Here is a 22,278-nt window from a genome sequence, read left to right on the forward strand (position 1 = left end):
TCTTAATACTGGTGACTTTGACTAAGATTTATTTTTTAAATTGTTACATTTATTGAATTGTTTTATACCTAGGTTATTTTAGCTTTAAAGAATATGCTATTTTTTTTCTTTTCCTGACTACTGAAATCTTTTTCTCTTTCCTACAGTGTGTATTTTCTGATCATGGCCTTCTAACTACAGTGGCTTACAAACTCGGCAGAGACAAACCAGTATATTATGCGCTAGAAGTGAGTACTTGTCAATTAATATGGATAATGGATGATATGACAAACATTTAAAACTAAGGAATAAAATAACATCAAATGTCACTATAATTGAAAATATAAAAATAAAAAAAATATAAAAAGGAACAATAAAAAAATAAAAATATGTGACCAAAAAAACTAAAGAAAATCATAGTGTTTTCTAACATCTTTTCTGGTAAATCTTAATATATAGGACTGAAGAAAGTCAGTTTTCTTCTTGACATTTGGAAGGAACATGGGACTGTACTGGAGGTCGGACTCTCATGAGACCTTGAATATATGACCCCTCAGTTCTTTTACCAATTAATTGTGGGGCCTGAACCACTTTGCAGTTACTTAGCTACTTTGCAATGTAATATTTTCTATTTCTAAAGTTTACTGAGGCATTGATTTGTTCTCTAGTATTTCTTTCAGCTTGAAAAATCTGTTTGTATAACTACAATGTCCCGGTGTTCCAAAGAGAACCACTGGGCGCCAAAAGGCAGAACGACTCTCCTTATGTGTCTCCCCATAAAAATAAAGTTTGTGTCACATTTTGATGAGGGAAAGAAAGGGAGGAGAGATTTATGCCATTTTTCACTGGAAGCATTTGTTTCAAACATTTTTGCAAGTTATAGTAGAAATATGTCATCCGAAGTGTATGGGCATGGTGAGCTTATATTAGAAACGTTCATTTGTAAAGTCAAAGAAGCAGTATTCTTTTAGTAAAATCTTAAAAGCATCTCTTTACAATTAATTTTAAATGGCTTCCTAGTAATTTACAAATATACTACTGATCTGAAAACGTATTGAGGCTTGTTTCTTGGAGTATCTAATAATTGGTCGCAAGTGTTAGACTTCTGTTTCTAGTTAAAACATTTTATCAGTTATGCCTAGAGCGTGAGGAATTTTAGTGTATTTCAACCCCTTTTCTGTGGCTAATCAGAACATTTGTGAAACACTTGGTCTGTGTTTTAAAGGTATTTTAATTCTTCTCAGAACTTAAACTCCTACAAGCCCCCCCCTTGCCCCGCCCCAATGGAAAGTGCTTAGTACAGCACTAGGCACATTGAATATGTGTTGCCTATAACAATAGTAAGCTATTCTTTTTTTCCTTATATGGAGACAACCAGTCGTTTACAATTATATGTTCCTTAGACTTGGAAAAGGCCTGAGGGACACAGGTTATCTGGCCTTAACTTCCCTCCCAATATGAAAAGCTTCTCTTCTATCTTTTACCAATAGTCTTCCAATTTATGTTTTGAAGAAAGCACCAAAACCTGCTTCTTAACACCTCAACCATTGGGTATAGGTCGGCTGTCAAAAGCATTCAAATACTGAGAGGCAACTATCAGTTTTTCTGGGCCTTCCTACTCCAGGATAAACTTTTCCAGTGCCCTGATGTCATATGTTTTCTTGATGCTTTTTAGTTCTGGACTCCCTTCATTAGATGCATTCCAATTTGCCAATGTCTTCCAGAATGGGATAGAATATTCTACATGCAATCTGACCTGTGCGATTTGGGCGTCTCTGACCATAAACATTGCTTTGGCTACTCTAGCCTGAGAGTTCATTAATTTAGTCTAATAACCCCTTCATATCACTGGCTTCAGGAGCACAAGTTAAAATATTTAGCTTTTCTTCAGATGAGTCACTGTCAAGTCAAGTCTGCTCCATTCTGTATTTACATGGAAGACCTTTTGTCAATCTAAATTTAGGTCTTTGTTTCTTCCTGTTAAACATGACAAAAGTGATTTCAGCCTATTCTGACACCGTCTGAATTCTTTGTCACTCTTTATACTTTTCCAGTCTTGTCTCATCTGGAGACTTAACAAGCATGTGCTTTGTGATTTTGTTTCAATTCATGTAATTTTATTTAGATTCATAAAACGTTAAAGCTGAGAGGGACAGTGGATTAGATGATGACGGGCTTCACTACACCCTGCTGTCCTCTTGTTTTACACACCGATCTGAGAGTAGATAAGTAAAATTGGATGGAGTTTACTTGGCCAAGGTAACTTTTGACAGCTAGTAAGTAGCCAACCCAGGATGCAAATCTAGATGACTGGACTTCAAAGTCTTGATGCCTAGGCCACCCCACTGTGCTATCTCCTTCCTTGTCAATATGGATATATTCAGGGTTCCAATCTACCAAGTTCATTGTTCTTTCTTTTCATTGCATGTTACATATGTCATGTCCTTAGTTTACTAACCTAGCAACTCAGCCATAACATACATAGGCACATTAATATATTAATAATAGTAGATAGGATTTTTTTCTTTTCCATATTTTATAATTATTTAAATTAACAAACATTTTTTTAAAAGTAAACCAAATCAAGAAAAGAGGGCAGGGAATAAAGCTAGATTGGTAAAACTTTTTCTCAGTAAAATCATGCTAATTGCACTTGGTCACACTGCTTCCTTTTTTTCTGTAACTGTTTACAAAGCATATATTTAATACTCATTTCTTTGACAGATGGTTGTTAGACTCAGCAATCTGAGGTATTAAAATTTTACTTTTTACCCTTTTTAAAAACTGAAACTATAGCTATCCATCTTGGTTTTTAGTCTTCTTTCATTTTCCCTCTGCTAATTTGGAAGCAACAAAATGCATTTCTAATTTTTTTGTTGTTTTGCATTTTTTCCTTTTGCGGTACCTTTAAATTTTGAAAGTATTATTTAATTACATATTTTCCTGAGAATACTTATAGTTTTGTATTTTTAACCTCCCAGCCATAATGAACACCTCTAATACGTTACCTCCACCACCTTTACCAGCAATCAGGTTATTGCATTTAAAGTTTTCATTTTCCCTTTTTCTTAAACATACAATAATTAGTACTATTCTCTTGTCAGTCAATAGTAAATAATGTTTATTGACTTATTTTATCAATTTCTGTATCTGGTGTCATTTCTTTGGTCCCTCACCTTTTATGCCCCCACCTCTAGTTGTCCCTTGCTGGGGCGGGGCATCCTTTCACAGTTCTTTTAGCAAGAGTCTGGGGTAGTAAGCCTATTCTTTTTAGGTGTACCTTAATTTTGCCCTCTCTCCAGGGTGGGTAAAAAAAATATTAGATTAACAGTTGTTTTTCCTACCTCCTTTCTGGCCATTTTTGATGTTAATGAGGCCTCCTCGCTTCTGATCTGTGGTTCCTTGTAGATAATCTTATTTATTGTCTGGGAGCTTTTAACATTATCTCCTTGTCATTGATATTCAGTAGTTTTACTAGGATGTGCCTGGGTTGGGATTTATTTATACTTACCTTCTTACGTGCTTTGATACAAGTCTGTCTTTAGTTCTGGAGAAGTCTCAGCAATTATCTCTTCAAATAGTGCTTCTCTGCCATTACCTCCGTTCTCATCTGTAATTGTTATTGTTTGGATATTGAAACCTTTCAATTCACCCTCCCTGTCTCTTAACTGCCTTCTATATTTTTTCAATCTCTGTTTTTATGTGTTGCATTCCTGGTAAGTTTCTCAATATTTACCTAATCTTTCCAAATTCTCTCTTTAAAACCAAGACAACAAAACAAAACTCTTTTTTATTGTGAAATATAAGATACATACAAAAATGCATAAAATATCAGTGTACAGCTTAGCCAATTATAAAGAGGAGACCCATGGAACCTTACCAGGTCAGGAAACAGAATATTGTTAACACTCAGAAACTCTATAGGTTCCCCTCCCAACCACAGCCTCCTGCCCTCCCCCAAGGCAACAACTGCCCTTACTTTTATTATAATCACTTCCTTACCTTTTTTTATAGTGCCAGCTAACACTTAATGTCTGCAACCCTAAACACCAGAGTTTAGTTTTGCACGTTTTTAACACTTTATATATTAAAAACAGAGAGAAAGCAAGAGAGACTGAGTCATAGAGTATGTGTTCTTTGATCTGGCTTCTTTCAGTCAACTATAGCTGTGAGATCCATCCATGTTGTTAAATATAACTGTTCTTTTATTTTTTTCTATTACAATATTAAAACACCATCAACAGTGTATGGGGACACTAATTTCCTCATCATTTCTGTCTATTATACAGTTTATATATATCACATTTTTAAATTTCACTCAGTAATTTCCTTTCTAGGATTTTTAATTGGTTATTTTTCATATCCACTAGAGTTTGTTTTATTTTTCTTTTCTTAATTTTATGGATTTTTTTAATGGAAATTGTACCTTAATCTATCTCTTTGGATTCTTTTAGCACATACTTATTTTAAAGTCTTTGTCAGACTGGAGTGAATTTTATTCTTGCTGTTAAGTTTTGTTTGTCTTAATAGATTTCTTCTTGTATTTTGGAATTTTCACATCCAATCTCATCTTCCATGAAGCCGTGGCCTTCCTTAGTCAGCAAGTAGACAGTTGCTCGCTTTCGAGCATCACTACACTGGTGGGAGAGCGCCACCTAGCCTCTGGCTTCAAGCACTGAAGCTGATTCTATTCCTTATCTTATGCAAAACATGTTGATCCCTGTCCTCTCTGAAGGAGCCAGTTTCTGGCCACCACTCTTACTTCCTGATACAGGAGAAAAATGAATCAGAACCCATCGTGCTGTGGCTTCAAGTCCTGCTCAGTCATGCACTTCTCTTTCTGTCCACATCGATGCTATTCTGTATTTGAGTCACCATGTGTTGTTTCAATTTTCTCTTTTTACATTTTGCCTGTGATCCTCTGTGTTTAGAACAGAGGAGATTTTTAAAGTGCAAAATCACCATCTCTGTTGATGTGAACACATATCTCTTTTTCATCACCAAGAGAATTCTTTTATTCTCTCTTTACCGCTGGCATGTGATTCATCTAGGCCTAGCATTTTAACATCTCTCAGTTCCTAGTTTCATTCTCAGTAAAAAAGGAATTGGGACACATGATCCTTCAGTTGTTATGAGACTTTAAACACGTATTTGGCTGCTTAAATTTGTCCCACTCTTTCTAGTTGCAAATTTTTTCTTAGTGTTAAAAGAGACTGAAGCAAAATAGGGCTTTCTTTCTGTCATCTTTTAATAGTGCTATCTTCCCAAAGCTATGTTTCACCCTTTCCTTTTCGTTTTTTTCAAATATTATTTTACAAAGTAGAATCTTTTGGGGGCCTTTAATATGATTATGAACATGAGCTTACTTAGGATTTGAGACTTCCATGATCTGTATTCCATCACTAGTATATAAATTCCCTGAGGCCAGGGTATTTGCCTTGTTCACCACGCCATCCTATCAGGCCAATATGCAGTAGACACTCAATAAATACTGTTTATATACCAAATCCTATGTTATAACATTTTGTCTATTTAAATATGGGCTTCAAAAAGGGTTCCCTATATCCCCCCATTGGTTTCTTTAAATGTCCTTTCTTCCATCTTCTCTCTGATATGATTTGTAATTATAGTGTTAAGATTTTCTTTTTAAGAGTTTTTCATCCCTCTTGAGCCAGCTAGTCCAGTTTAGGAATAAGCCTATGTATTAGTTAACTATTGCTGTGTAACGATATTACCACAAATGTAAGTGGCTTAAAACTGTGCTCATTTATTATCTGACAGTTTCCATGGATTAGGAGTCCAGGCGCAGCTTAGCTGAGTCCTCTGCTCAGGCTGCAGTCAAAGTGTTTGCTATGGATGTGTTTGCATGAGGGCTTCCAGACTCACCCAGGTTATTGGCTGAATTCAATTCTTTGCAGTTGTAGGAGTGAGGACTTCATTTCCTTACTAGCTGTCAGCCAGAGGCTGCCTTCTGTTCCCAGAGGCCACCTACAGTTTTCTTTCTACCTGAAGACTGCTAGCATGGCCTTCTGCTTTCCCAAAACAATCAAGGGAGGGAATCCAGAAAACAGGCTCGATATTTTTATACAGCATAATTACATACATATCATCACGTACATCCCATCACCTTTGATGTGTGCTATTGGTTAGAAGCAAGTGATTCGTCCCACTATGCTCAAGGGGAGGGAAACACATAAGGGCATGAACAACAGGGGGCAGAGAATTTGGGGACCACCTTAGTTAAGAATCTGTCTGCCACAGCCTGTAAGCATTGTTTATGGACTTTTGTAATGCACTTTCTTGGAAAATACACTTTCTGAGAAATAAATGCTTTTAATACTAATTACCTCACTTCTTACTGAAGTATTAATGATATCAATTACACTTCAAAAATAATACTCCCCCAATTCAGCTGTGTTTTTTTTCTTTTCTATACAATTAAAAAATGCTATTGAGTTAGATTTTGCATTTGTAATCTTATACAAATGAAGTACAGTCTAAATCATATTTGCGGAGATTCTACTGTAGCATACACAAAACTATGTTTACTGTGCCTAATGGATGATTTTAAGTATTTTAATGATAATCTTAATTTTACATACTTTTTTTCCACACCTACTAATTTTAACCATAACTGCCTTGTAAGATACAATTCCACTGCATCCTGAAATATCTACTTTATCCCAATACTGTTCATGGCAGTGACATTCTCGTCAAAGAAGTTTTGAGGAAGAGTATATTTCCTTGCTATAACATTACATTAAATCAACTTGATTATTTTTAATCCAATCTTTCCATAGCCTGTTTCTTAGCCTTTTGCTTTCCAGGCTATGTATCTAGTTTTAAATAATTTCTTCTTGTTGTTGTTATTATTTAATTTATTCTTCTTTATACTCTCTCACTTCTATTTTGTCCTTCTTAGAGTAGAACTATTAGGCTCGTGTGCACCTTTCCCAGAAAGTCATGAATTGGAACAAGTGTCGATTTTTATTTGTAGATAACATGCTGAATTATTAGAGCTTTATTTAGGATATAATTGACAATAACTTATTTGATAGCAAGTACACAGTCATCTTCTATCATTTTAGGCTTCCATTCCTGTACTCTTTTTCCTACCCATTTTCAAAGTATCATATCATTTTCCACTTTATCTCCTGACTCTGACTTCAGAAGATCATATTTTTTGAGAATTTGGAGGTTTCTCTCATTTTTATTAGTTTTTTTAAAGCTAATTTATACCATGTATTATATCTTGATACCAAAATTATTACTTCTTTCACATCAATGTTTTTAACCTACCTTTTATTTTCTTATATTGAATTTATTTCTTCAGTCTAAACAAAACACTCCTGTACACTTCTGATGACCCAATTTAAAATAATTTTCTTCTGGAGCTTTGACAGTGGCTTTGTATATTTTTTTTTCTCATTTGAATATAAATAATGCCCTCTGGTTTTCAACCAGTTACCTATAATTAAAACCTCAATTTTCCTTTTACTAAAACCATGTTGCTTCCTCTCAAAAAAATGTCCAAGCATATAATATCCTGCCCTTATTGATGGAAGTGAAGAACATCAGCATTTGGTTCCAAAAATATAGTTTCACTAGCCAATGGCCACAAACTCACTCACTAGACTTCTAGAACATGGCTTTTTAAAATGCATAGTTCGCTCACCTAAAACTATTGAAAATATACACATTTCTTGGTTAGATGCCATTTCAGGTCAGTGTCTTGTTGAGAGTATAAGGAGAATTGACATCTGTTTTTGTTTTTTTGTTTTTCAATTAGATCTAGAACTGTACTATCCAATATGGCAGCCACTGCCCACATGTGGCTATTGAGCACTTGAAACGTGGCTTGTCTGAATTGAGATGTGCTGTGAGTGTAAAGTAGATACCCAATTTTGAAGACTTACTACAAAAAAATATATAAAATATCTCAATAATTTTTATATTGATTACGTGTTGCACTGATAATATATTTAATATGTTGGGTTAAACAACATATTACAATTAATTTAACCTGTTTTCTTTTTACTTTTTTAATATGGTAACTAGAAAATCTAAATTAGATATGAGGCTTACATTATATTTCTATTGGACAGCACTGGTCTAGAAAACCCTACACTTTTATTAGTTTTTGATAATCACTATCTCTGAAGTGCTTGCTTCCAAAGCAAATTTAAGAGTAAAATTCTAAATCGCTTTTAGCAAAAAATTTACTTCTCCCTGATGGTCCCACTAAATACCTAAATACGTAACATACCAAAGTTAGGAAGTGTAATAAGGACTTATTTGGGGTGGCGGGGAGATTGTGTCAGAGTCTCTTATAAAGTATTTGTTAAATTTTCTTTGTCTCATTTTTAAAGCCTGGTTATATTTGTACAGTGATGTCAAATCTCTTCCTTAAATAACTTTTTACAGCTAACGGGCCACTGTATAAGTGAACAATTGCAGTGGTCTGCAGCTTTGCACTAACGTATAGTGACTTGTTCTTACGGAAATTATGAATGATAGAATGTATCAACATATTCAGCTTCTGGTTCCTTTACATTCTGAAAACTGACAGCAAGAAGGGGTGACCATTTATAAGTCAGTTCATTGAATCGGGAATATGGATATAGGCAACAAATAAACATTTCGCTTCCTACACTTAATAATACCTGTACTTTACATTAATAATTTATGTGAATGAAACATCAGAACAAAAAACCTTTTTTGGAATTTCTAATGGATTGTGCTAGTATTTTTTTGCCCTCATGTCTTTTTTTTTTATAACAGAAAAGAATAGCTTTATTAGAAGCGATAGTACACTTCCAGAAGTAAAAGTGAGCCTGAGCAAGAGAAGTGTGGCTCAAAGGCCCCCTCATGTCTTTTTTTTAATAACAGCTTTATTGAGATATAATTCACATATCACATGATATACCCTTTTAAAGTATATAATTCAATGTTTTTTAGTATATTCAGTCATGCAACCATCCACAATCTAACTTTAGCACATTTTCATCACCCCAATCCTAGGCAACTACTAATCTACTCTTTGTCTTTATGGATTTGCTAATTCTGGAAATTTTGTGTAAATGGAATCATACAATATATGGTCTTTTGCAACTGGCTTCTTTCACTTCACATATTTTCAAGGTTCATCCAAGTTGTGGTGAGATTTTATTCCTTTTCGTGGCCAAATATTCCATTATGTGGATATACTGCATTTTATTTATCCATTCATCAATCAGTGAAAACTTTTAACACTTAAAATATTAATGAAGCTAATAGTTACATTCAATAATAACCTTCCCGTATATTCTCACATTGAGCCTCATAGCCATTTGTTTAGGTAGGTGTTGTTACAGTCACCACCATTTTATGGGTGAAGAAATAGAGGCTCAGAAAGCTGAACTAATTTGCCTAAGATCACAGTAGTTAAGAAGTAGACCTCAGGGGTGGCTCCATAGTGTAGTGGTTAGCATGTCTGCTTTACACGCAGAAGTCCTGGGTTTGCATCCCAGGTAGAGTCATGGACCAGGACCCCCAGGTGTGCCAGATCCTGGCATGCGTGCTGCATGTGTATGTGGGGGGGGGAGACATCCCGCCTTTAGAGATCCAGTTCTTAAGAGGAAGATGACAACATCCATAGGTCAGGGGTAGAAATTGGGGGAGGGGAGTCAAAGGGGGGGAAAAAAACTAGACCTCAAACTCACCCCAAATCACATGTTTTCTTATTGCCACAGCCTAACCCCATGCCTTGGCAATATTGTTATAAAGAATAACTACTTTATTATTTTGTAGTTAGGTTCTTTGCTAACTTTTTTGTTGTTGCTGTTAACTGTTACATATGGGAAATGGACTTGAAAAAACCTTTTAATGTGTCCTCTCCCAATAGCTTTGTGGATAAGCTGAGAATATATTCTTGGTGATAATATACCTCAGTAGCTTAACAACAGATAGAACAATTAATTGTACGAGAAGCAGACAGCTGAACACATTGATGTCCACCTATGCGGACAGGCCAAATAGTGTACTGGAGGGCTCTCTTTTCCCTGTCTCATGGAAAACTTCTATAATGAACTAGATAAAACTATGTTTGTATTAGAAGAACTAGTTTATGACATTTGTAGAAATCCCAAAGCTGAACTTTTTGAACTTTATCCATCTGGTAGTATCATGCACAGAGAATATACTCAATAAAACTTCCTATAGTGATAACATATATATTCTTTTGGATTCCTTTTTCTTCCATAGGGTTCTGTAGCTATAGCTGGTGCTGTTATTCGCTGGCTTAGAGACAATCTTGGAATTATCAAGACCTCAGAGGAAATCGGTATGTTCTCACAAAGGGTTAGAATCTAAATAATGAAAGATGTTAATATTTTACCTTTGAAATCTATTAGTACTTGTGCTTTTGCCCCCCCATACAATATTAAATTATATGTATCCCTATTATGAGTTTGATTTATATATAAAAGACTGACTTTTTTGTGAAGATTTATAAAACAATGAATTGACATATTTAGTGGTGGTTATTAATAAACTGGCAAGGGAGGATATAAAAATTACCCAAGTATAAAATTGAACACCAAAGAATGCCAGAATCTGCAGGTAAAGCAGTCCAGTTAAATTTATCTGATGAGAAAGAGCTTTAACTCTTAGGTTAGAGTGAGCATTAAAACTTCAGTACCTATAATTTAAGTATTAATATGGCTATTTTCAGTTAATGGATAATTATTTTGAACTCACCTATCCACTCTTTTATCTAACTTGTTTAATTTTGCCTGAAGGTGAGATAATCCGAAACACATTTCTGATTCGGGATGCTATGGAGGCCACTTCATCTTTTTGTCAGCAATCTTAAAAATAGTGGAAATGAACTAAAATACCTTAACAAAACTAATCTAATTCCTTATTTCTTGAGCTGGGTTCCACTTCAGTGGTGGCATTCAATATAGGGAAATTTGTTTTTGTTGCCCCTAGCATACTACAATTAGGAACATTTTTCTGTGGTAATGAATAGGAAACCAAAAGCCCTGTCCTCAATTTTTAAATAGATGTGTTTACTTACTAAAGTAAGTAGAATATATTGGAGTGATTTTTGTTTTTTTCTTTTTTTAATGTTAGAAAAACTTGCTAAAGAAGTAGGTACTTCTTATGGCTGCTATTTCGTCCCAGCGTTTTCAGGGTTATATGCACCTTACTGGGAGCCCAGTGCCAGAGGGTAAGAATTAAAAATAAGGTATGCTTTTGTGGATCTAATAACTTATTAGTTAATAGTTTCCTATCTATTTTCATATGATTATATGAGTAGAGAAAACCTTTTCTATTTGGAGAGTACAATTTTATAACCTTTAAACTTCAAGAAGTTATAAATCATCTGACAATAGGCACCCACCATGTCCATATTCATGATAGTGTCATTATATTTTATCTTCAAGGCTTCTGGAAGTTACGTATTAAAGGGACGTCATCTAGATCAGCGTCCCCAACCACCAGGCCATGGACCGGTACCGGTCAGTGGCCTGTTAGGAACTGGACCTCACAGCAGGAGGTGAGCGGTGGTCGAGCGAGCGAAGCTTCATCTGTATTTGCAGCCGCTCCTCAGCGCTAGTATCACCGCCTCAGCTCCACCTCAGATCATCAGGCATTAGATTCTCATAGGCGCACCAGTCTCTGGTACCAAAAAGGTTGGGGACTGCTGCTGTAGATGAATACTGATTTGGTTTTATATTTGTGTCATCTATTCAGATAGATCATGAACTTTTTCATGTGTGGATGTAAGGACTTTCCCAACTAAATATTTATGTCCAGTTTTTTTTAATGTCTATTTTTTTTTCTCCTGCACATTTCTACAAAATTCAACCTTTCCATATTCAGGCCATTTCAGCTTGATGACTCGTTTCTTATCATGCTTATCACTCTAACCTTAAAAATCTGTATTTTTAGAATCATCTGTGGGCTCACTCAGTTCACCAATAAATGCCATGTTGCCTTTGCTGCCTTAGAAGCTGTGTGTTTCCAAACCCGAGAGGTAATAAATATGAACTTGTTTTTTTATACTTAATCTGTTTTTATCATTCTTAAATCATATATGAATGTCAGAAATTTATTAAATACTTAAAAATTGAACCCCAGCTAAACACTAATGTAATAAATGTCAGTTTTTGTCATTTTTCCATCTGGCATTACCTTCTAAGTTCCTGTCTTTTGCCAGGCACTGGGCATCTTGTGGTTGGGGGATGCTGAGGGGAACATATTAGGCAAAGGGAATAGCACTAACATAGGCATTGAACCCCAGGTATAAAATAGAGTCCTTTGGTTTGCCTGGATTTGAGGGTGAGTACAGAGGCATAGGAAGAGAAAAGGATGGTTGTGACCAGACCAGGGAAGGCTTCTCGATTTTATTCTGTAGGCTTTGGGAAGCTTTTTGAGTAGAAGATTGTAATTATGTTCATTACCTTGGTTTATCTAAGATTTTGGATGCCATGAACCGTGACTGTGGAATTCCACTCAGTCATCTACAGGTCGATGGAGGAATGACCAACAACAAAATTCTCATGCAGCTACAAGCAGACATTCTGTATATCCCAGTAGGTTAGTAAGCGTTCGTTTCTTTAAATTCTGAGAGTAAGTTTCTTATGGAAGAACTAGTTTTTTAGGCATATGTAAAAAAATTCAAGGATATTGACGTAGCTCTCTCCCCTCAGTGAAGCCCTCAATGCCGGAAACAACTGCCCTGGGAGCTGCCATGGCAGCAGGGGCTGCAGAAGGGGTCGGTGTTTGGAGTCTCGAACCCGAAGATTTGTCAGCCGTCACAATGGAGCGGTTTGAACCCCAGATCAACGCTGAGGGTACATTTAAAGAATGAAACTTTTCATGGTATACTGTGAAAGCACCTCAGCGAGAGAGAGCTTGCCTTTCTGTTTATTCAAAAGTTAAGGAACTAAGTACAATAGCAAATACTACCATTTCAGGTTTGGCTACTGAGCATATTAGGCTACACTGAATGAGTGTGGATGACAGAGATAGTTCCTCATTTAAAGAAACTTCTAGAATCACATTTTTATTGTCTCACAGGAGTTGCAGCCTTTGGGTGTTATGGAAAGACTGGGAGGCTTGAAGGAAGGGTAGCTTCATACATGTTCCTTATCGTTAGGAATGCAGTGCAGTGTGTGTGTGGACACCCCAGTGCCCATTTTTTTTTAGTCCTCTTATTGTGGACTTCCATCTTAAAGAAATCCTGTCTCACAGGAATGCAATTTGAATCTTTTAAGAAATCAATACTTCTTAAATCCTTTGGCCAGACCAAAAATAATTCTCCTTCTAGTCTTTTCACATTATAGCATACCCCTCCTTGTTTCTCAAGCACCACCCCCACCCAAGAAAAAGAGAAATCAGATTAAATGAGATTCCTCTTTCTAATTCATCATCACTTGTTTGCAAATGGCCTCGTCTTAGCAGATAGCCTGTATCCCATTCTCCTGTCATTATCACCCTGCAGACCATGCTGAATTTCCCCTCCAAATTTCCAAGCTGACTTTTCTCCCACTCAGTGGCCATCAGTAGCAACCATATTCTTCCAAATCTGAGTCCTGGTAAAGCCCCACATCAGTTTAATACGTGTAATAATTTGTCAAGAACGCTGAGTGAGCCTGAGTATGGCTCTTAGAACATCTCAGTCAACTATCTTTCATGTGTGTGTGTTTTTCTTATCTTCTATTTCTAGAAAGTGAAATTCGTTATTCTACCTGGAAGAAAGCTGTGATGAAGTCAATGGGTTGGGTTACAACTCAGTCTGCAGAAAGTGGTAACAATGTTTTTATTATTAGTGCCACTTTGTCTTAGTATGTCCAATAGCTTATTTAAGTATCTGATCATTTATACATAGCAAGGCTGCTCTCAAGAAAAGCATTATTATATATCCAGAGTTTCTAACATTTTGAATACACTTGAAAGTTCTAAAGATAAAATGTAAATTATCAGGTTGCCATACATACGTCCTGCCATATCTTTCTTATTAGTCTATTCCTATTACTTCAATTTATAGCTTAGTTTTCTAAAAGTAAAATTATTTCTAGTTTCCTCTTTTATTTCTGGTTTCTTCTTAATGAAAAAAAATCAGCTACTGTCTTTTTTATTTTCTCTCCTTAATGTCTTACTTTACCTTTTTGGATGGCCATCTTCATAAGCTGAACCAACCAAAAGCTCTATTAATTTCAAATTATATTTTGCTACTTCTTAGGCTGATTCCAAATTCTTATCAAGTGTACATTATGAGCATTCATTGGCATCAGAGCAAGATATGTACCAAAATAGTAAATTTGAAGTATCATAATAGATTTGGAAACGCTCTTCAAGAAAACAGAGGACTGTATTTTTAAATCACTTAGGTGGAAAGATATTCAGCATAAGTTAACCATTTCACCTTACACTGCCTTTAATATGCCTTTCATGCTTTTTAAAAATTAAGACTCCATTTAAAAAAAAAATGGTTTGACGTTCACAGCAAAATTGAGGGAAATGTATAGAGAGTTCCCATACACCCCCTGTACCACACGCGTAGCCTTCTCCATTATAAACATCCCCCACCAGAGTGGTACATTCGTTCCAACTGATGAACATCATAATCACCCAAAGTTCATAGTTTATATTATGTTTTACTCTTGGCATTGTACATCCTATGAATTTGGACAAATGTACAACATGTACCTATCATTATGATATCATATATAGTATTATTACTGCCCTAAAAATCCTCTGTGCTCTGTCTGTTCATCCCTCCACCCCACCTTCCACAGCACCTAGTAACTACTCATCTTTTTACTGTCTTCATAGTTTTGCCTTTTCCAGAATATAACGTAATTGGAATCATATAGTATGTAGGATTTTCAATTGGCTTTTTTCATTTGGTAATGTGCATTTAAGTTTCCTCCATGTCTTCTCACAGCTTGATAGCTCTTTTTTTTCTTTCTTTTAAGTTTATTGGGGTAACATTGGTTAATATAATTATAATTTTCAGGTGTACATTACAATTTGACATCTATATATTCTATTGTGTGATTACCAACTTTTTTAAATTAGAGTTGACATTCAATATCATTTTACATTAGTTTCAGTTATATGCCTTCCATATTTAAACAACCTTAAACATGTTTAATATGGTATAATATTTTAATTCTTTGCTAAATATAAGATTTGTCACATAATGAATGGAACAATGGCCAATAATAAATTGAAGCATATACTCTAATGAAGAAGAGTTTATAAATGACGTATAAACTGCTTTTCAACCCCAAAGTGACCATAGAATCACTTTTCCCTCCACCCCACTTCCACCCCCTAGAACCACTTTTTATTCATTTAAATTTTAATTTTTTTAGGGAAGGCAACCCTTGGCTGACTTCACAGATTGCAAGGACTTTGTCAGCTTACAATCTTTTTTTTATTTTTTACGCCTACAGCACCTGGTCTTCCTAGGTGGTCTCCCATCCAAGTATCAACCAGGCCTGACCCTGCATAGCTTCTGAGATCAGACGGGATCAGGCTTATTCAGGGTAGCATAGCCGTAGACTACAACTACTTTTAATTAGTGTCCAGCTTTTAGGAGAAGCTTCTGGAACCATCCACTACCGCAGATCACTGTCATCTGTATTTTCAGTCCTGGATGTCTGACTTGAAGCTTTTGTTTTTTTCTCCTAACTAAGCTTAATATCCTTTTTCTTTCAATTTTTTCCCCCCGAGACTCAGGTTAGAAAACATCAAAGCAACCATGTCCTCAGGCAATATTTTAGAAAGTAGATTTAATGCAATTTAGTTTTCAAATTAGAGTAACATTAATATGTACATTTCCTTATACACTGACTTCTATTTAAAAAAAAAATGAAACCAATAGGGGTTTAAATTTATTTTCAGTAGACTAATAAAACTCTTCTCTGATGGCCAAAGGATTTACAATTTGAATTTTGGGGCAATTGGATTGCTCACTTAGTATCTTTTGGGGAAGAATCGAGAAAGCTAAAATCAACAGCCTCCCAAAAAGTGTTCTCCATCAGCTTTCTCTGGCTTTGCCAGTGGAAGGCTTATGGTCTATATGCACTATGTTCTTGGCTATTTGTGGCATGCTATCTGTATTGTTTGTTAATTATTATAAGCCTTCAATATTGATTATATTTTTGATTTGAAGTAATAACTCTTTGCTAGCTTTTATGAATATACTATTTTTATAACTTATTTTGTTTTGCTATCATGTGATTCTTAACACAAATATTGTAATTATGTGTCTCTCTTTTGGTTTGCTTGACTGGAATTCTCTTCTGCTTGGATGACCACAGGTGACCCTAGTATCTTCTGTAGTCTACCCTTGGGCTTTTTTATAGTGAGTAGCATGGTAATGTTAATCGGAGCAAGGTACATCTCAGGTCAGTTACTCTTTAAATTAGACAATTTTATTAGTTAGCGTTAATGTATTTGTATATAACAGCAGAAGGTTTTCAGTGTTTTTCATTCTTCCTATGGTTAGGAATCTGGAAAATCTATTAAAGGTCTAATTTGACTAATTAATCTTTTGCGGCAGTCAGAATGGACTGTGACTCTGCTTAGCCTCTTTTGTTTTTAGTAGATGATCCTTTGAGGAGCTACATTTTTTCTGCTGTCAGCTACAGCAATGAGCAAAAGTAAAAGTACTACTGTTGATGCTAAATGAAAGGACTCTCAGAGTGACAGATGAAAATTCAAGTACAATTTCTGATATTAATTAAATTGGCTTTCAAATGTACATAAGGTGTTCTTCATACTTACAAAAATTTGCTATACAAGCCTTAAGATTTCAATTCTGTTAAGAGTTTTGGCCAGAGTATATTAAGCAGAGTTTCTGTAAAACTCTAGAACTGGGGAAAATTTATAGTCACTTTTATTTTTGCTAAAAGAATTCATTTTGCAAACTGAAGATTTTTAAAGGATTGCTTAAATAAATTGGGGTTGAATTAAAACTGATTATTATTTTACACAATAACTTCTACTGAATAGTCTTAAAAAAGTAAAATTGCTCAGCATGTGATGAAATACATTGCATAATCTGTGTTAATTTAAATATAACAATTATTTTTGGAAAGTATTCCTGATGGTAGCTCAATTTTTCAAATTAATGGCTTAAATGGAAATAATTTGTTCCATATGTTGCCAAGAAAGTAAAACATTTTAAAAACCTTTATGATTAAGGAAAGAGTTAAATTATTTCTCTTAATTAATTAGATGATGATCTAGGTTTAAAATGTAAAATTTAAACTTTATGGATATGTGAGAACATCTGTAGAAATCTGACATGCCTTAATTCAGCTTGCCATAATCAGTTTAGTGCTATATATAAATAGGGAGTGAAAATTGTTTGCATCAGCAGAACATTAGATTATCTTTTAATTAATAATGAAATATGGGTTACTTGCATGAGAATTTAAAACTAGATTACCTTTTTCTGTATTTTTCAAATTTAGGACAAATTTGTTTTAATCTTCTGCTTCTGTAAATAATACTTTATGTTGGCGTTAGTGCTTTATACCTTACAAAGAAAGGGCTTCTGTATATATAAATCTATAGCGACTTAGCAGATATCTATTGTCTTGATGGAAGAGTCTAAATATTCCCCAGAAGAACTATAATTTAAATTTGTAAAGAAACTTATATGTTGTTTGGGGAAACGTTCCATTATTTTTTCAATAGCCTGAGATTTTTTGGCTGCATAATAATCTGAAAAAGTAAAGAAAAAAACATTGCAGCTGAGTGTTTTCACTGATCTTCCTGGCCTCTTGTTTCCCCTTGGGTACTATGACAAGATAAAAAGGCTTGGTCTCTATGAAAATAGAGACATGTGGCATATCTCGAAGCTAAAGGATACATTTAGTGTCCAAATTCTTAGGCTTCCAAAATGGATAAGGTTACCATTTTAGGTTATATCTTTAGGTTCTCTCTTGGTAACTAACATATGCTGAGATTTGAGAACAGTGGGGAATTGATTGCCTTGGTAAGCAATTAGTAATAGTGTTAATATTTGCTAATTTGGGGATTGGCTGTTATATTTGTTGCATTGTTAACTGTGAAGCAATATTTAGAGACCATATGAAATTTCTAACTCTATAAATAATTGAATAGTCTTCGTTGATTTAACTCCTGAATTGCATATATGCTATTTCTGACATTGATGGTTTTTGTCCCCCATTTTAGGTACCCTGTAAATAATACCAACTCATGGAATTCCGACAATGTGAGCTCTTTACCTAACAAGAGAATCCAGCGATTCTGTCTCTTAATGTGATGACACTATTCATAGACTTTGATTTTATTTATAAGCCACTTGCCGCATGATCCTCAAAGTAGACTTGTGGCTTGAAATAAAGAAAATGCAGCAGAAAGAATGCTCTAGAAACATTTGGTGTGTTTTTTAACATCAACCATTCAGATTGGACCAGGGACCTTTGGAGTTGACTCCTCCTTTGCCATCACTTCCTGTCCCATTTCCTCTAAGATCTAGGAAGAATTCAGATCCTGTTCATTGGCATCTTTCCTCAAAAACTAATCAGATGCTGATGGACCAGGATTTGATCCTCTGTACTACACATACTTGATTATTACTAACCAGGTAAAAATGAGCAACTTTGTGTTTTCTTTTAGCAGGTTCCAAAAAGTCCTCTTTTCTGCATATTAGGGATACCACGGCATCATCGCAGAATGTTTAAATGAAAACCTTTACTAAATTCTTAAAATAGAAATTTAATACTCTCATATCTTAGATATTTTTTCCAAAAAGTATTTGCCAAAACTGAAATTTTTCAGACATTTCACATGGTTTCATTAGTTACACTGAATTGCTGTCTGGATCATATAAGAAAGGACACTTTTTCTTTTTTTTGTTTTCCACCTCTCCTTTTTATATTTTTTACTTTCTATGTATAACATAAATACTTATATATTTTATATACTGAGGGTAGCCCATTTATAAATCAAGAGTACATTTTACATGGCTCACTAATTACACTGAATTTCTGTCTGGATCTAATAGGGAAGAACACTTTTTTTTCTTTGCATCTCTTTTCTATATTTCTTACTTTGTATTGCATACATGCCTATATATTTTATATGCTGAGGGTAGCCCATTTATAAATTAAGAGCACATTGTATAGAGTAGGTTTTAATGGGGCCGGTCTTAAGTAGACCACTATATGTCTAAATATTTTGGGGAAAACAGCTGTATACATTTTGGGGCAACGGTTATGCATATTATTTACCAGGAGAAACATTTTCTTAAAAAGCCAACATTTTTAAAAGTATATGTTCTATGTCAATAAAAGAATATACTTCATTGTGACTTCAACTATATTTCTTATACTTACCTTTTCATTGAATTGTTGTAGCTGGATATATGCTAAAGGAAAAAGAAAAACTGTGGAATACTACAGTAAATATTGTTTTCAAACACAAGTCCTAGTCAATATAAAGTTATTTTCCTTTGACATAATTTTAAACATATTTGGGATCCTTTTGAGAGGATTTCAGAAAGGTTAAAAAGTAGAAAAAAATTGGGGGAATAAAGCCAAGAATCTCTTTCCATCTAAATATATCATTAATTGCTGATAGCAATTATAATTTCTATTAATTACCTCTGCTTACTGTCATTACAACTGAAAAACGTTTACTGTTAGAAATGGCTTCCAATGAAACCAAGAATTTCTCAAAATATTTAGTGTTATGTGTTATAAAAACTTACCTAATCTTCCTTCTTACTGTCAATTTAAAAAATATCTTAAAATTAACTTGTTTACTACAAACAAGAAAATACTGCCTCCTAATTATTTTTTGATCACTGCTGAAAATGGAAAAATATGTATATGTTAATATAAAAAGTTTTGTTTGAAATGAATGCTAACTTGCATTTTCAGTCTCATTGTGTTCCTAAATTGTTCAATCTGCTGGGCTTTATTGATGCAGCTGCCACTTTAGTGACATTTATATAGAAAGGTACTGTGAAATTACTACTTTGTGGCAGGGTACTTTTAAACATAATTATGTTTCTACAGAGGTAGGTCGAGTTAATTGTAAATAATTGTGAAAATCACTGTTCAAATAATGTTATGGTTACATTAATTTTCTAGAAATTGCAATATTTATAAATGTTTGAAATTGTACACATTAATATTTCATGATAAATGTACTTAAAATAAATTGACCCCTCATTCTTACTTGCATTTCTCATTTACAGACTAGAACTAGATCACAGTTAAATTAAGAAGGATGTTTCAGGAAACATGAAACTCAGCTCGATCAGGCACATTCTGAAGAATTAACCAACAGTTGAGGAATGATGAGTACCTTAATCATTCTACTAGAAAAGACTACACTGTCCCATCTCGACATCCAGATTTACTGTGGCAAGGTCACCAGCCAATATCAGTAGGGTCTCACTTGACTGACGATGACTTTCTATTGGTTTTATTCTGTGCTGCTGTTTTCCTCTACCTGGGTTAGTCAGTGGAGTCAAGTTTACCATTGTTCCCTCAGTCCATTAGCCAACACCTCAATCTTTTTTTCTCCAACTAATCAGCGAAATGAGTAATGCATCTTTGCTTCTGTAATGATATTTTAGAATTTTTTAGTATGTTTCCTCAAATACCCAAAGTTCAATTCCTTTGGTTTATGGGTGTTTTATATCATGTGGGAATGAAGAATGATAGTTATTTAGGAGAAAGCACCAAATGAACGACACATCACAGAAACTAACAGCATTAACAGCAGAATAGGTAGCATTTACCTTATAGTGTCTACCTAATAGTAAAAGTACAAAAAGTATTTTTACAGCTTAAATGAAGTATAATTGATATATATAAAACTGCACATAATTAATGTATACAAGTTGATGAGTTTGGACCTATGCATACACCCATCATACCATTACCACAATCAAGGTAATAAACATATCCATCATCTCTAAAAGTTTCTATGTGTCCTTTTGCTCTTTTGTGTGGATGTGTGGTAAGATGCTTAACATGAGATCTATCATCTTACATTTTTAAGTACACAATACCATCTTGTTACTTATAGGCTCACTGTTGTACAGCAGATCTCTAGGATTTATTCATTTCATATAACTAACTCTATACTCATCGAACAACTTCACAGTTTCTCCTCCCCTAGGCCCTGCTAACTACCAGTCTACTCTGTTTCTATGAGTTTGACCTTTTTAGATTCCACAAACAAGTAGATGATGCTGTATTCGTCTTTCTGTGTCTGGCTTATTTCACTCGGCATAACACATTCCAGGTCCATCAATTTTGTCACAAATGGTAAGATTTCCTTTTTTAAGGCTGAATAATATTCCACTGTGTATATACACATTTTCTTTATCTGTCAGTGGACATTTAGGTTGTTTCCATGTTTGGCTATTGTGAATAATGCTGCAATGAACATGGGAGTGTAGATTTCTCTTAGATCCTGATTTCAATTATTTTGGATATGTCCAGAAACGGGATTGCTGGATGATATGGTAGTTTTATTTTTAATTTTTTTGAGTAACCACCATACTGTTTTCCATAGCAGCTGCACCAATTTACATTCCCATCAGCAGTGTACAAGGGTTCCAAAAATTATTTTTCTAATTTATTTATTTTAATTAGTTTCAAGTATACAATACATTGGTTAGACATCTATATAGTTCATAAAATGATCCCCCCAGTTGCTCCCTCCCTCCCCTGACCCTCCACGTAGCCAATGTATTAATGCTAACTGCATTCCCTATGTCGTGCTCCCCATCCCCGTGATCATCTGCTACTAATTTGTACTTCTTTAACCCTTCACCCCATTCTCCTAGCCCCCCAAGCCCTCCTCCTCTCTATCTGTAACCAAATTGTCCATTATATTTGTAAGTCTGTTTTTGATTAGTCTGTTATTTTTATTCCTTAGATTCTGCATATAAGTGAAATTATATAGTGTTCATCTTTCTCTGTCTGACTTAAATACCTCCTAGGTCCATCAAAGCAATATCTTTTTTCTATCCCCTTCCTTTTAGTGTGTGTGTGTGTGTCTTTTAATCCGAAGTGAGTTTCTTGTAGGCAGTATATGTAGGGGTCTTGTTTTCTTATCCATTCAGCCACTCTGTCTTGGTTGGAGCACTTAATTCTTTTCCATTTGCAGTACTTATTGATAAAAATGTAGTTGTTACCCTTCTTTATTCCTGTTTTTGATACATGTTTTTTCCTAAAGAAGTCCCTCCAACATTTCCTGTAAAACTGGCTTGGTGGTGATAAATTCCTTCAGCTTATTTTT

At 34.6% G+C, this 22,278-nt stretch overlaps 1 protein-coding gene and 1 pseudogene across 10 annotated transcripts in view; one reads left to right on the forward strand and one right to left on the reverse strand.

The window, feature by feature from the left end:
- GK (glycerol kinase) overlaps window positions 1-19,327 on the forward strand; it is a 63,652-nt gene extending 44,325 nt beyond the window's left edge. For 8 of the 10 annotated variants that reach the window (XM_036226769.1, XM_036226770.1, XM_036226772.1 and 5 more), the window contains 9 exons: window positions 147-227; window positions 10,222-10,300; window positions 11,095-11,191; window positions 11,917-12,001; window positions 12,444-12,564; window positions 12,678-12,821; window positions 13,697-13,777; window positions 16,302-16,388; window positions 18,187-19,327. In XM_036226769.1, coding sequence (XP_036082662.1) covers window positions 147-227; window positions 10,222-10,300; window positions 11,095-11,191; window positions 11,917-12,001; window positions 12,444-12,564; window positions 12,678-12,821; window positions 13,697-13,777; window positions 16,302-16,388; window positions 18,187-18,197 — 786 coding nt within the window. In that variant the 3' untranslated portion in view covers window positions 18,198-19,327. The remainder of the gene's footprint in view (window positions 1-146; window positions 228-10,221; window positions 10,301-11,094; window positions 11,192-11,916; window positions 12,002-12,443; window positions 12,565-12,677; window positions 12,822-13,696; window positions 13,778-16,301; window positions 16,389-18,186) is intronic. The other 2 variants (XM_036226773.1, XM_016132222.2) reach the window with 1 other exon arrangement.
- On the reverse strand, window positions 15,423-15,541 carry LOC118608185 (annotated as a pseudogene).
- Window positions 19,328-22,278: the final 2,951 nt, after the last annotated feature.

The sequence above is a fragment of the Rousettus aegyptiacus genome, unplaced genomic scaffold, assembly GCF_014176215.1.
Source record: "Rousettus aegyptiacus isolate mRouAeg1 unplaced genomic scaffold, mRouAeg1.p scaffold_m13_p_9, whole genome shotgun sequence".
Classification (NCBI taxonomy): Eukaryota; Metazoa; Chordata; class Mammalia; order Chiroptera; family Pteropodidae; genus Rousettus; species Rousettus aegyptiacus.